This window comes from Phoca vitulina, unplaced genomic scaffold, assembly GCF_004348235.1.
Source record: "Phoca vitulina isolate PV1807 unplaced genomic scaffold, GSC_HSeal_1.0 scaffold14, whole genome shotgun sequence".
In the NCBI taxonomy this organism is placed as follows: Eukaryota; Metazoa; Chordata; class Mammalia; order Carnivora; family Phocidae; genus Phoca; species Phoca vitulina.
Window position 1 is genome coordinate 18618519 of NW_022589717.1, and position 14269 is coordinate 18632787.

Genomic DNA, 14269 nt, shown 5'->3' on the forward strand with positions numbered 1-14269 from the left:
TTCTGTTCCATTTTTTTCAGCCTTTTTTCTCCTTGCTTTTCCATTTTGTAAAGTTCTATTGAGATACCCTCAAGCTCAGAAATCTTTCCTCAGCCACGTCCAGTCTGTTAATGGGCTTATCGAAGACACTCTTCATTTCTGTTACAGTATTTTTGATCTCTAGAATTTCTTCCTGATTCTTTCTTAGAACTTCATCCTCTGCTTAATTGTCCGTATACTTTATTCATTAGAGCCCTGAACATATTAATTATAGTGGTTTTAAATTCTTGATCTGATAATTCCAACATGCCTGCCAGGTGAGTCTGGTTATGATGCTTGTTCTGTCTCTTTAAACTATTTATTTGCCTTTTAATATACCTTGTAATTCTTTCTTGATAGCCATACATGATACACTGGGTAAAGGGAACTGCCATAAATAGGCCTTTACTAATGTGGTGGTTATATGTGGGGGAAGGGGAAGTGCTCTATAGTCCTATGATTAGGTCTCAGTCTTTTTTGAGCCTGTGCCTCTGAAATGTGAACTTCTCCTGTGCTTCTTAGTTTTTTTCTCCCTTTTAGGTGGGACAGGATGGCTAGAGTGAGCTGGCATGGGTAGTTTCCTTTTGTCAGTTAGGTTAGGCTTTGATAAAGCCCCGATAGTTTAGGCTCTGGTAAAATAGCTTCTCCTGAGGACAGACCGTTTTAGGAACAGAATGCTCTGGAGTATTTCAGAATGGTTCCTTTTACCTTCCTCTTGCTAGAAGCACAAGGGGATTTTTCTCTGATATTCATGGTAAGAACCTGGTTGAGCTCCTAGAGGTAAAACTTAGGTATGGTGGTCTCTCTGACTGGAAACCCCTAGTTTTTTTTTTTTTTTTTTTAAGATTTTATTTATTTGTCAGAGAGCACAAACAGGGGGAGTGGCACAACATGCAGAGAGAGAAGCAGGCTCTTTGCTGAGCGGGGAGCCCAATGTAGGACTTGATCCCAGGACCCTGGGATCATAACCTGAGCCGAAGGCAGACACTTAACCTACTGAGCCACCCAGGCATCCCACCCCTAAAGTTTTTAACTTTCAGATTCATCCACTCTGAGCCCCCAGCAATTCATCAATTGCAGTTGAGGTTTCCTACCCTGGTACTGGTTCCCACAGAGGCTCCTGCTTGAAGCTTTCTGCTCTGGTAAGTGTGACTCTCTGTAGCTCCTGTTTTGTACTTCAGTTTTGGGGATAGCAGTTTTCTTTACATCACTTCTTTGATGGATATAAGAAAAGTTGTTTACTTTTCACTTTGTTCAGTATTTCACTTGTTGCTAGTACAGAGTGATGACTTTCAAGCTCCTTACATGCTGGACTGGGAACCAGAAGTCTATTCCTTATATTTTAACCCTCACTTAGTTGTAATCTGTAAGTAATCTGTAAGTAGTAATCATCACAATTATACTCTACTAGTTTTGGTTGTCTAAATATTTTTCTCTTGAGATTTCTCAGAATGAGCACATGAGGTCAATATCCTCTTAGTTCTTACATATTGATAGTGGTTTGTATCTTTTATTTTGAAAATTAAATTTTGCTAGTTAAAAATTCTTGGATTACGTCTTCTTTAGTATCTTAAATATGTTTTGTCATTTTATTCAGGAATATCACATTCCTGACAAAAAGTTTAATAGTAACTCTGGCTGGCAGACCTTAGGTGATCTCCAATACCAATGCTTTTTTCTCCTGTTATCCATGTCTTTATTTAATCCCCTTCTCTTGAGTGTGGATAGACCCTGTGACCTGCTTCTAACCAATGGAATATGGCAAAAGTGATAAGATGAGGTTGCATTAAATAAGATGCATCTTTGGCAGATTGAGGGAAGAGTCTTTTTTTTGGTAAAGATTTTATTTATTTATTTGAGAGAGAGCAAGAGCAAGAACAAGTGGCAAGGGGAGGGGCAGAGGGAGAGGGAGAAGCAGACTTCCCACAGAGCAGGGATCCCTGCCATGCAGGCCTTGGTCCCAGGATCTGGAGATCATGACCCGAGCTGAAGGCAGATGCCCAGCCGACTGAACTACCCATGCGCCCCGAGTCTTCTTTTGATTTTGTTTTTGGCTTTGAAGAAGTAAGTTTTCATGTCGTGAGAGGGTCTACGGAGTGGGCCACCTGGCAAGAAACTGTAGGCATTCTCTACGAGCTGAGAGAGACCCTTGCCCAATAGCCAGAAAGAAGGCAAGGATTTCAGTTGTACAACCTCCAGGAACTAAATTCTGCTAACAACCTGAGTGAATTTGAGAGCATTTTTTTCTGCCAGTCAAGCCTCCATTTTAGTGCACAGACTGATCTACCTTGATTGCAACCTTGTGACACCCTGTGTAGAGGACTGAGGTCTTTAGAGGAACCCACTATAGCCTTGATCAAAAGCTTCTGAAGCAGGTGTGGTCCGATCTGGCAGGCAGTTTACTTCTTTTGTTTGGTTGATATGACAGCTTTCAACTTGTTAAGGACTGGACTTGATTTGGCCTATCTGCTGCCTGCTTCAAAGATAATCAGTGTTGCTCTGCCTTCTCTTAGTAAAGATTGGCCCAATTAGAGGCAGGCCAATTATTCACTTGATTTGCTAGTGAAAGTCACTGATAACTTAGTGGAAAGTTAGGCTTTGGGAAATTAAGCTCTGTCATGTGCACAAACTTCATGATTACCATATAAACAAGAAAAGAATCCAGCTAGGTTGGATCTAGTCAAGATGTTTAGTGGACTTAATAGGTAACAAATTATCTGGAAAATTCTGTCTACATTTCATTATGTGCATGTTCACCACACTGCTTATGACACTAACTCATAATTAAATCTTAAAGTTTAGAGTGTGTAGTAGAGCCACAATTCAACGATGAGGCATTGGTGTTGTACAGGCTGCCTTTTGTTCAGTTCTGAGATTCTGTATGATCTCAGTAGTGCAAGGGTCCTCTGAGTTTGAGACCTCATTCAGTTAAATTCATTTATTCACTTGTTCATTCAATATATATTTATTGAGTGTACATTAGACAATGAGTGAGCTGTTTAGAGATGAAGTGGAGATTTGGGGGATATTACTGATGATGGACTCTGAAGACGAGGGTTTCTGAGTTGGGGAGGGGTAGGAGATAGGATTTTATTCAGCAAAATACAGAATTGTGTGGAGATGAGGCTAGGTGATAAGGAATGACCTAGAAATCTTGAGTGACTTGTGGAAACTGCCATAAACTTGGAAAAGGTACATGATGGGATTAGTCCTGATTGTTCCTTAGGCGTATTATAGGGGTCGGGGGATGTTGTGAAGGATAGGAGGGCTTCACCAAGAGGCCCCTTTTCACTCCTTCAGATCTCTCAAGTTAAAGCTCTCAAAGAACCGTCTTTGGACTAACACAAATGTATCTTTTTTTAAAGATTGAAGAAAGTTTTAGATTTTAAGAGATCTTGTTTAACCCTTCTTTACTATTCAAGTTAGGAAACTGAGATGTCATTATTTTCTCAATTTCACTGGAAAAGTTAGGGTAAGAACCAAGTACAGTAATCTGGGCCCCAGTCCTCTTTCCACTATATCAAATAGATAAATAGATGAAATAGAGAGTCATCCATGTAGAAGGGATAAAGAGTGTTTATTGCCTCAGGGGCAGTAAACGTTCTCTAATGAGATGATAGAAATAAAAACTCCTTTCCTCAGGCCTACGAAAGTCCTGACGCCAGCATTCATAGGGAGAGAAGAGGTGAGGAAGCTTGACATACCCAATTAGGCAAAGAAGATCGAAGGATGCAGGCTCAGTAAAAACCTAAGCAGAGAGGCAGAGAGAGGAAGGAAGAAGATGCCTGCTTGCCCCATCCATCCCCAAGGCCATTTTCCTCTCAGGCTCTCCTATAATCAGGTCTCTGTCCCAACATCCACTGGCTAAAAAGCATTGCAATTTGCATTGCAGGGAGAAGTTAACGTCAAGTACTTACTTACTCTTCTAATAAGGCAGTGAGAACAGTAGAACCCTAAAACTTTAGCCTTGGAGAATTCTGATTTAGTGGCTTGGGGAAGGTAAACGAGAGAGAAATGTCTGCCTAAGTATATTTTTACTCCTATAGTCATTATTTTGTGTAGAATCCTTTAAGAAAATTGCCTGCCTCCTCCATGCCCAATTTCCAGAAGTTTGACAGAGATGAATTGAATATTACTTGAAATGATTTTTTAAAAACAAAATGAAATCTGGTCAACTGAAACTGAACTAAAGGAAAAAATGCTCAAGGAAAATTGTCCCTCTTCAATAAACATCTAATGACACATCTCCAGTCTCATTAATCACCACAAAAAAATCAATATTTCATTTTATTTTTTAAGTTTGCATCCATTTCAAAATCCCAACAGTGTCGTGATCATTTAAAATAATTTCATTTAATTGGGGGTAATTTTTAATAAGCCTCTCAAGTGTTCCTGACAGGTTCCTGAATCAATAACTTTATAAATTTTTATTGTTAAATTTGATAAAGATAATTTTTCTGTGCCTCTGATGATAATACATTAGCAATAAAAAAGTCACATAAAGCTAAATAACAATAACAATTGGTTTGATTTACTTTTGATATTTGTGTGCAACTGTAACAGACTCTGTCCATGCCCAGCACATCCTATGGTACAGCTATTTCAGTGTGCTCAGCTCACTTCCATCTGCCAGTCTCAGCTTTCATGTGCCTGAGGGTTTTCTCCAACACCACAGAAGCCAACTCTACCATGTGCATGACAGACCAGAGTTACCATTGCTGGAGAATGAATACCTCCAACTCCAGGAGTAAACCGCAAGCAGTGACTCGGCAGTTTCAGTATAAACATCCCAGTTCCCATCTCTCAGGGTGGGATAATTTTGAGGCCGGTGTTTTTAATCATTTCCCAGGGTTAAACTCTAGTCACAGTGGAAAGTCATCCGTTATCTCATCCCCCCGAGAAGAAGTTTTGTGTATGTCAGTGATACTTTTTTCCTGCAGAAATACTTTAAAAGGATCCTATGGTATATTCTCTTTACCAGCTTGAATTGTCCATCATTGTTCCATAGAATATGTACAAAGTTACAAAATTTGTTACTCCCTGAGAGTGTGTGGGTTAGTTCAGTTATTATTATTATTTTTTTAAGATTTATTTATTTATTTTAAGCTAGCGTGCATGCTTGAGTGCGCATGTGTAAGCGCGCTCGAGAGTGGGGAGGGGCCGAAGGAGAGGGAGATCGAGAATCCTCAGCCTCCACCCTGAATGCAGAACCAGAGGTAGGCACCATCCCAGAACCCTGAGATGATGACTCGAGCCAAACTCAGGAGTCAGCTGCTAAACCAACTGAGCCACCCAGGTCACCCTAGTTCATTGTTGAGTTCACATGTTAATCTTCATACCTAACTCAATGTTAAGTTCTAACTCCCAGTACCTCAGAATGTGACCTTATTTGGAAATAGTATTATTGCAGATTAGTTAAGATGAGGTCATTAGGGTGGGTCCTACTCCAGTATGACTGGAGTCCTTATAAAAAGGGGAATTTTGGATACAGACAACACATACACAGGAAATACACCATGTGAAAATGAAGGCAGAGACTGGGGTGATGTTTCTAGAAGTCAGAGAATGACAGAGATTTCAAGTAAACCACCAGAAGCTGTGGTACTTTGTTATGACAGCCCCAGCAAACCCTGTTTCCTGCTAAGTTAGGTTTCATCTAAAAAGGGCTACTTAAAATACATGTTAAAGATGGAAATGTAGAGAAATGAAGACAGAATTTTAATTCATTATTTTTCTTATAAAGCCCCTTCCTCCCTGTCTCTTCTAAGTTACTGCAGTAGGAGTTGTTTTCTCTCAATACAGTCTTCATCTTTCTCATCTTCTATTTTTACCACTCAGTCTCTGCTTCCAAGGATGTCACTTCAACCTCTACTACTCAGACCCAGCATGTCACTTCCCTCCTTTCCAGCCTGTATCCTTTTTCCCCCCTAAGGAACCTCACTGTTTTCAGCATGCCACCTTTTTTCCTTGCATATTCTTTGATAAGTTTTTTGAACTCACTACATGGCAAGCTTGGGATTGCTTTTCATTTTCAGTCGTCATCCTACCCACTTGCTTTCATTTATAATTTATTTCAAATCTTGTCCTTTTTTATCAATGTTTGCAGACTTTGGTTTTCCCAAAAGCCCAATTTAAAACATGCTATCCAGTCTTCCACTTACAACATTTCATGTAAATATTATTATTCTGAAATTTCTTTTCCTCCTGGACATAATTCCAAACTGTTACTCTTTTATTTTTTTAAAAATATTTTATTTATTTATTTGTTTTAGAGAGAAGGGGGTGGGGAGGGGCGGGGGGGAGGGAGAGGCAGAGAATCTCAAGCAGACTCTGCGCTGAGCGCAGAGCTTGCCAAACTGTTACTCTTGAAGCTACTTTAATTCTTTCCTTTTTTATTATATGAAAACACAAAAAAGAATGGACATGAAATATTAGATGATTTTTTTTTTACCTCACGGAAGAACTCTCTCCGGGAATTTAATGATTTGGTCTGTTTGTTGAATTATACTATCTCAGTGTCTTAAGCCAGTTTTAATATCAGCTCTGTTAATTGTATAACTTTTGCAAGTTTTCAGATTAGTGATAATTTTAAATACTGGGACAACCAGATTAATACATGGATACTGACTGTCATGCAAAGTATAAAATGTAATTGAGATTTTGGCAAGAGGAGAAAATACCAAATGTTTTCACTTCTGTTTAATAGCTCTGGTCAACAAACCATACATCTTTGAGTTATAGACACTGTGTAGTATAACCAACACCAAACAATAATTCAGTGTATTGAGTGCAATCGGACCCTGAACAACCTGGGGTTAGGGGCATGGACCCTTTGCATAGTCTAAAATCCACATATAACTTTTGCCTCCCCAAAAACTTAACTATTAATAGCCTACTGTTAACCAGAAGCCTTACTGATAACAAGAACAGCCTATTAACACATATTTTGTATGGTATATGTATTATATGCTGTATTATTATAGTAAAGCAAGCTAGAAGAAAATGTGATTAAGATGGTCATAAGGAAGAGAAAACACATTTATGTTGTACTGTATTTATCAAAAAAAATTCTGTGTATTAGTGGATCTGCGCAGTTCAAACCTGTGTTGCTCAGGGGTCAACTGTAAAGTGTAACCTAGATGCCTCTGATTTCCAGTGGAAGTGTCTGTTATAGTATGATCAGGACCCAGTTATCCTTTCCTAATTCATGTGCATATTTAGCTGGTACACTTGGTAAACATGGACTTGAACTAAAAGGTATGGCAGTTGGATACTCAATCAGAATGAGGATATTAAAATTCAGTGACAAAATATCCTATGTCCATGCATGAACATGCATATATTAAGTGGTTTCTGTGTTTCCTAGGCATGATGGACTGAAAAATAATAAGGTGTTAGATCTTACCTCAAGGAAGTTACAATTCACTTGGAAACTCATGACATACACAACATGTGCAACAATTATTGAGGAAGCAGAGGGTACATGACATTTTTTTTTTGAGATGGTTCAGAGACATCATTTGATCTTCCAGAATGATGACACAAATTTATACATACAAAATTCCTGTCTCAAATCACCTATTTAACTGGCATAAGAAATGCATATGCCAGTGATAGGTTAATCTTTTCTCCCCCCAACTTTATTGAAGAATAATTGACAAATATAATTGTAAAAATTTAAAGTATACAATGTGATGATTTGATATACATATCACATTGTGGAATGATTGCCAAGATCAAAATAATAAACACATCTATTTTTTTTAAGATTTTATTTATTTTTTTGAGAGAGAGACAGATAGTGACAGAGATAGCGAGAGAGAACACAAGCCGGAGGAGAGGGAGAAGCAGGCTCCCACTGAGCAGGGAGCCCAACGTGGGGCTTGATCCCAGGACCCTGGGATCATGACCTGCGCCGAAGGCAGACGCTCAACCGACTGAGCCACCAGGTGCCCCAATAAACACATCTATTACCTCACATAGTTAACTCTTTGTGCATATGCTTATGTGGTGGGAATTCTTAAGGATCTACTTTTGGCAATTCTCAAGTATACGCTACTGTATTTTTAACTGTAGTCATCATGCTATACATTAGATCCTCAGAACTTAATCTTCTTTTAACTGAAAGTTTGTACCTTTTGACATACATCTCCCCATTTCCAGGGGTTTAATCTTTATTATGTCTTTATTGGGATATCAGTGAATACTGCCCCACAGATCTTTGACAAACAACATCAGATTACAAGATAAACCTGAATATGATCTATATAATATCTATAATATGTATCTATAAAATATTTATATTATGTAATGTATATATTATAACATAATATACATATAAAATGTAATATATGTTAAAATTTGGATAAACAGACTATTTCAACATTAAGAGAGATTAAGATATTCTCCATTCCTTTCTTCTGCCATTTTACAGATAGGGAAACTGCACCAGAGAGAGCATAGCATTTGTGAGATACTTTTGTGTTTATGTGGGTGGGGTACAGGAAGAGGAGAAAAAGGGGGAATAGTCTAAATCCATATTCTCATTGTTAGAAAAGATGGGGTTTAAGATAAGTGATGAGGCAGGGAGAGCAGGAAGTCAAGTTGATGACTGAGAAAAGGTCCCATGGGAGGAAGTGAAAGCATCAGAGTCTGAACTCCCACCTCCTGTCTTCAAGTTCTGTGTTTTTTCCCCACTACATCACAGTTCTGGAAATTCCTATCTACAATTAAAGTAAGGGAATTTAGGGAAGACTTGAATTTTTCCCAGCTGTGAGAAGAGCTAACTGTTCATAGAAAACCCAGAATGCCATTCTTTTTTGTGGTTTGATGTGATTGTGTGTGGCCAATACATGGCTCAGAGGCAGATATGTCTAAATTTGTTTCTGATGCTTCACGTACTCTGTTTTAGTAACGAAAGAGGGTTTCTTTGTTTTTGCTCAAAGGATGAATGCAGCCATTATGGCTTATAGGATTTTGCAGAGGTTTGTGAAATCTGTTGGAATAGACTTTATTCATAACAACACCAACTGTGAAATAAGCATTGCACTATTTTGTTTGGAAAATTAGAATTTTGTCTATGTAAAATAGATATGAATCAAGCACAAGAGCTAAAAGATTGAATAGAAATGATGAAAATATTTCAGACTCAGATGTTTTGGAAGATTTTAAAAAGATTTTTGTTTTGTAGAAATCCAATTTTGCCACATTACTGAAAATCAAGAGTATAATTAAGCCAATTAACATTTAAAATCTGATTGGAAGTTTTAACTCTGTTAAGAGAGATATAGATACAGATATTCCAATTATGTGCTAATAATTAAACATTATCAACTATTGATAAAAACACTTTGTTGAAGGAACTCTACTTGACCATACTTTTTTCACTACATCTGAATTATTTTCTATACAAGAAAGTAGTAAAATTATACATCTTAAAAGTACTTCATGTCAAACTGTCCTTCCCTAATTGGTAGATGTCAGAAAGTTTTACATTAGTGATTAAAATATAATATGTGCATATTCTTAGACATGCATGGATGCACTCAACATTTTTGCATATTTTTTCTGGACACTGAGTGAGATGTTATAAACTGGAAAAGAGAAGATTGAGGCAAATTAATGAGCTTATAGAACTTGAAGACAGGAGATGGGAGTTCAGACTCTGATGCTTTCACTTCCTCCCATGGGACCTTTTCTCAGTCATCAACTTGACTTCCTGCTCTCCCTGCCTCATCACTTATCTTAAACCCCATCTTTTCTAACAATGAGAATATGGATTTAGACTATTCCCCCTTTTTCTCCTCTTCCTGTACCCCACCCACATAAACACAAAAGTATCTCACAAATGCTATGCTCTCTCTGGTGCAGTTTCCCTATCTGTAAAATGGCAGAAGAAAGGAATGGAGAATATCACAGTTGAAGTTTCATGTCAAGACAGTTTGTTGACCCCCTGAACATTTCGGTAGTGGAGCGGCCCTCAGCATCTCCTCTGCAAAGGGGCTCCGTGGCCTAGCATCCGTCCGTGCCACCCGCAATTGCGCAGTGAGGCCCAAGAGGGGTTGCCACTGAAGTTTCCAGCATCCCACAAGCGACAGCAAGGCAGCCATCCCCTCCAGCGGCTTGCTCGCAGCCACCCATGACTATTACCGGTGTCGCCTGGGTTCCACTGCTAGGAACAGCCCCTGTGGAACTGCGGAGTATCCTGGGGAAGCCATCCCTCACCACCCGGGTCTCCGCAAAGCCAACCTAGGTCCTTCCTGGGCAAGCTTCTTTTCCGGGAAGTCCACTCTTCTGTTCATGGCTACAGTGTTGGAGTCTCCAGACTGCTCGGAAACTTCCTGGGCCTCCAGGGCACGATCACCTGTGACTTGGCTCTGGAAGCCACCAGGAAGCAGCCTGGTGGCTAGCCTGGCAAAGCCGACACCAGGCCCCAGTCCTGAGAGGCCACCACCAGGCTTCAGGAGGCACTAGGCTCATCAGAGCCCCACCTCTTCTCCTCCTAGGCTCGGCAGGCTGAAGCAAGCAGAAGCAGTTGGGTTTTTTAATATCAAAATAGCAAAAACACCAAAAAGGAAGTTGAGAGAACCCTGCTCTGTACTATACAAGCCATACACAAGCCTTCCTGACACCCTGTAACCGTGTGCCTTGCAGCAAGTGCAAAATAAACTCCAAGCAGCCAGTAAAAAAAAGAAAAAAAAAAGTCTGTTAAAGACTCCTATAACTTTTTTCTTTAGTCTAGGAAAATGCAGAATATTTGCCACTTTTTTTTTCTGAGAAATGAGTGCAACTTGTAAGTGTGACACAAACACTAGATTTATATATGTCTTTGTACAGTGGTGCAGGACCATAAAAATTATGATTGTGCAAGTTGACTTGTGCAAAGTAATCTTAATAATCAGGGGGAAAAATTGTGATTGTTCCCTATGGGATCTTTAACCATTTTTGTCAAAACATTAAGAACTCTCTTACTGTTGCTTTATGATCATAGAAGGAAATGGGAAAAATAGTAATTCTAGTATTTATTTAGTACACTGTAATTTAAAACATTGCATACATTACACAGAATCTCAGTTCAGGCATTTCAAATAAACACAGTTTGAATTTTAACAAAACATTTTTTAATCCCCTCTGTCTACCCCCTTGCCCATTATTGTTTACTGGCTTTGTCATTTAGAGTCTCTTTATTTTTCTATCTACTCTCTTAAGAATTCATTAGTAGTCATTACCACTTCCTCATAGTACCAAGATGACAGATTCTATTCATGCCTGACTTTTGCATTACATCTTTTAGAAAGGATAGTAGTGATAGGTCTCCGGTTTGGCACTGGTTCTTTCCCATATATTTAGAAAAATATTCTGTTAGTTTGTCTTTGGTGGTTAAAATTCTTCATAAACATTTTTTAATCTTTCCATCTCATGAAAGATCTAGACCAGATCAATCATGAGCCAATGCTAATAATGTTTAGGCTGACATTTATAATATGTTTTACAGAACAAATATTAACTCCTTTCACTTGAGAACTATTGGGTTCTGTGTGTTTATAACTAGTAAAATAAACAATTTGCTATATATTTTGTTCTCTTTTCTATCCTGAAACTTTCTTATGAGAGTGTGGATTTAATGACAGAGTAAATATCTCAGGAGATGATTATCTATGCATCTTTCACTACACTGTGTGTTCCTTTTAGGGCATGGGCTACTCTTATTCATTTTTATTACTAACAACATGCCTGAAATAAATTTGGTCCTCCTTAAATACTCAAATAATTGAAGACATCAATGAAAAATGTTTTAAATTTCAAATTTGGAATTAAGGTACTATTCCTGTTAAACATTCTTGTCTTTTTCAATTCTGGTAAAATTATTTAAAGTTATATATCATATCTTCCTTAGGAAACCAGGTTAGTAGAAGGAGCCATGGGCTTGGATTCAGAAGATATGAAATCAAAGCTTAGCCTTGTTATTTTCTTAAACTTTCTGAAACAATTTTCTTAAATATTAAGTAGTGGTATAATACATCTGACCAGGTTATTGGGAAAAATAAATGAGGTAACAAGAAAGGCTTTTGCACTGTGTTGGTAGGCATGTAATAAATACTTTTAAATAATACTAGAAACTTCTTTCTTTAATGTCCATTATCCATTTTTTAAGATGTAACAATGAAGATTTATAGGTATTTAATTCTTCTCAGGAAAAATGATTTCTTTCTGACATTAAAAAGAAATCTATCTTTTGACTTTTGAAGATCAGTGCAGTGGTACGAATTTTTTTTTCCTTAGCATCAAATGATCTGGGAAGCTTTTGCTTCTTACGATGATGGACCAAGATGCTAGTGGGTGACTCCATTGCAGAAGACAACTACAAAACTTGGATATAATACAAAGCAATTACTTGGAGACTGAACAGAAGTATTCTTGTATACATGCTTAGAGTAGGGAACTATGGGGTTTCTAGTAAGTTCCTTATTTTTTCATTTTTTTGGCATAAGACTAAGTTCAGTCCGTACAGCTCCTACAGTGGAAGTAAGAGCCACAGTGGGAAAACACCGGTTTTCTGGCCAAGGGAACCAGAAAACTGAAGCCAGGAAAATATGGCTGCTGGAGGGAGTAGGGGAATCCCAGAAAGGGAAGAGCCAGAGAAGGGATCCAAAAATTCTATCTACTCACTTATCTGACTTATTTCTGGTCCATGCATATATGTTCAACTGACTCAGAGCAACCCAGCTATAGAGGACAAGTCTGAAGAGACACTGGAGCTGCTGCCCCAAAATTAGAATCTCAATGTAAACCCAGCCCAAGTAATTGCCCGCTATAACAACACTTGATTTTAGCTGAAAGGCCGAGAAGCTATTCGCCCGCTAAAACGAAAGAAGCAACATGGGTTGGGAAAAAGAAACAAACAAAAAACAACCAAAAAACCCAAAGTTCAGAACCTCCACAGTGTAACACTGAAAACATCCAGCATAAAGTCCAAAATTATCTATGAAAAACCAAAAAAATCGAACACATTTGCAAGAGTAAAAGAAAATCAAATGTATCCAATTCTGAGGTGAATCAGATTTTAGAACTAGTAGACAAAGATTTTTAAGGAGCTATTAAAACTCTCCTTAATAAGGAAAGCTAAGATATGCTCACAGTGAATTCTCAGCGTAGAGATAGAAATGTAAAAAGAAAATTGCATAGGTACAATAAATCTCATTTTTCATGAAGACTAAATGCACATTTGCACCTAGCACAGTGCCTGGTGTAGATTTCCTCTACTTCCCCCTTTTTTTCAGACATCCAGTCATGATGATAATATGACAGTCATTATTTTGGGTCCAACTTAGGCTTCAAGGTCAATTCTTTAATTGGTGCACAAGCTCCTGGCCAGACCAGATACTATTGTTGTTGTTGTTGTTATTTTGTGGCTTAAACAGTGGCTACATTATCTTACAGTTCTGTAGCTCAGAGATCTGACACTGAGACTCAATCAGGGTGTTGGCAGGGCTGCATTCCTTTCTGGAAGTTCTAGGGGCGAATTCATTTTCCTTGCCTTTTCCAGCTTTGGCGGCCACCCGCATTTTTGGCTTATGGCCCCCTTCCTCCATCTGTAAAGCCAACAATGACTGATTGAATCCTTTTCATACTGCCAACTCTTCTAATATGTGTAGCTTGGGAAGGTTCTATGCTTTTTTTTTTTTTTTTTTTTATTTAAAGATTTTTTTTTTTTATTTATTTGCGAGAGAGAGAATGAGAGACAGAGAGCATGAGAGGGAGGAGGGTCAGAGGGAGAAGCAGACTCCCTGCTGAGCAGGGAGCCCGATGTGGGACTCGATCCCGGGACTCCAGGATCATGACCTGAGCCGAAGGCAGTCACTTAACCAACTGAGCCACCCAGGCGCCCAGGTTCTATGCTTTTAAAAATTCTGTGATGTGATTCGTCCTACCTGGATGATCAGGATATCTCCTTACTTCAAAGTTATTGACCTTAATCACCTCCACAAAATCCTTTTTGTCATGTACAGTAATATATTCACAGATTCTGGGAATTAGAATGGGGACATTTTTAGGGAGCAGGGATGGTATTTTCTCCTCCATTTCCTCTTCTTGAGATCTTAATGGGAGGATACTAGTCTTCTACATCCCTTGATTGTTCTGTCATGTTTTCATTGTCTTTGATATTTTGATTGTTTTGTGCCTTGTCCATTTTTTAAATTAAATTTTTATTTTAGAAAAATCTTAGATTTACACCAGAATTGTGAAGATA

The 14269-nt window shown here is 38.4% G+C and overlaps 1 protein-coding gene across 1 annotated transcript; it reads left to right on the forward strand.

The window, feature by feature from the left end:
• Positions 1-285: 285 nt before the first annotated feature.
• On the forward strand, positions 286-10387 carry LOC116637315 (pancreatic progenitor cell differentiation and proliferation factor-like). Its single transcript, XM_032412696.1, has 3 exons — positions 286-296; positions 10092-10249; positions 10287-10387. The coding sequence occupies exons 1-3, from the start codon at positions 286-288 to the stop codon at positions 10385-10387; spliced, it is 270 nt and encodes an 89-aa protein (XP_032268587.1).
• The last annotated feature ends 3882 nt before the right edge of the window (positions 10388-14269 follow it).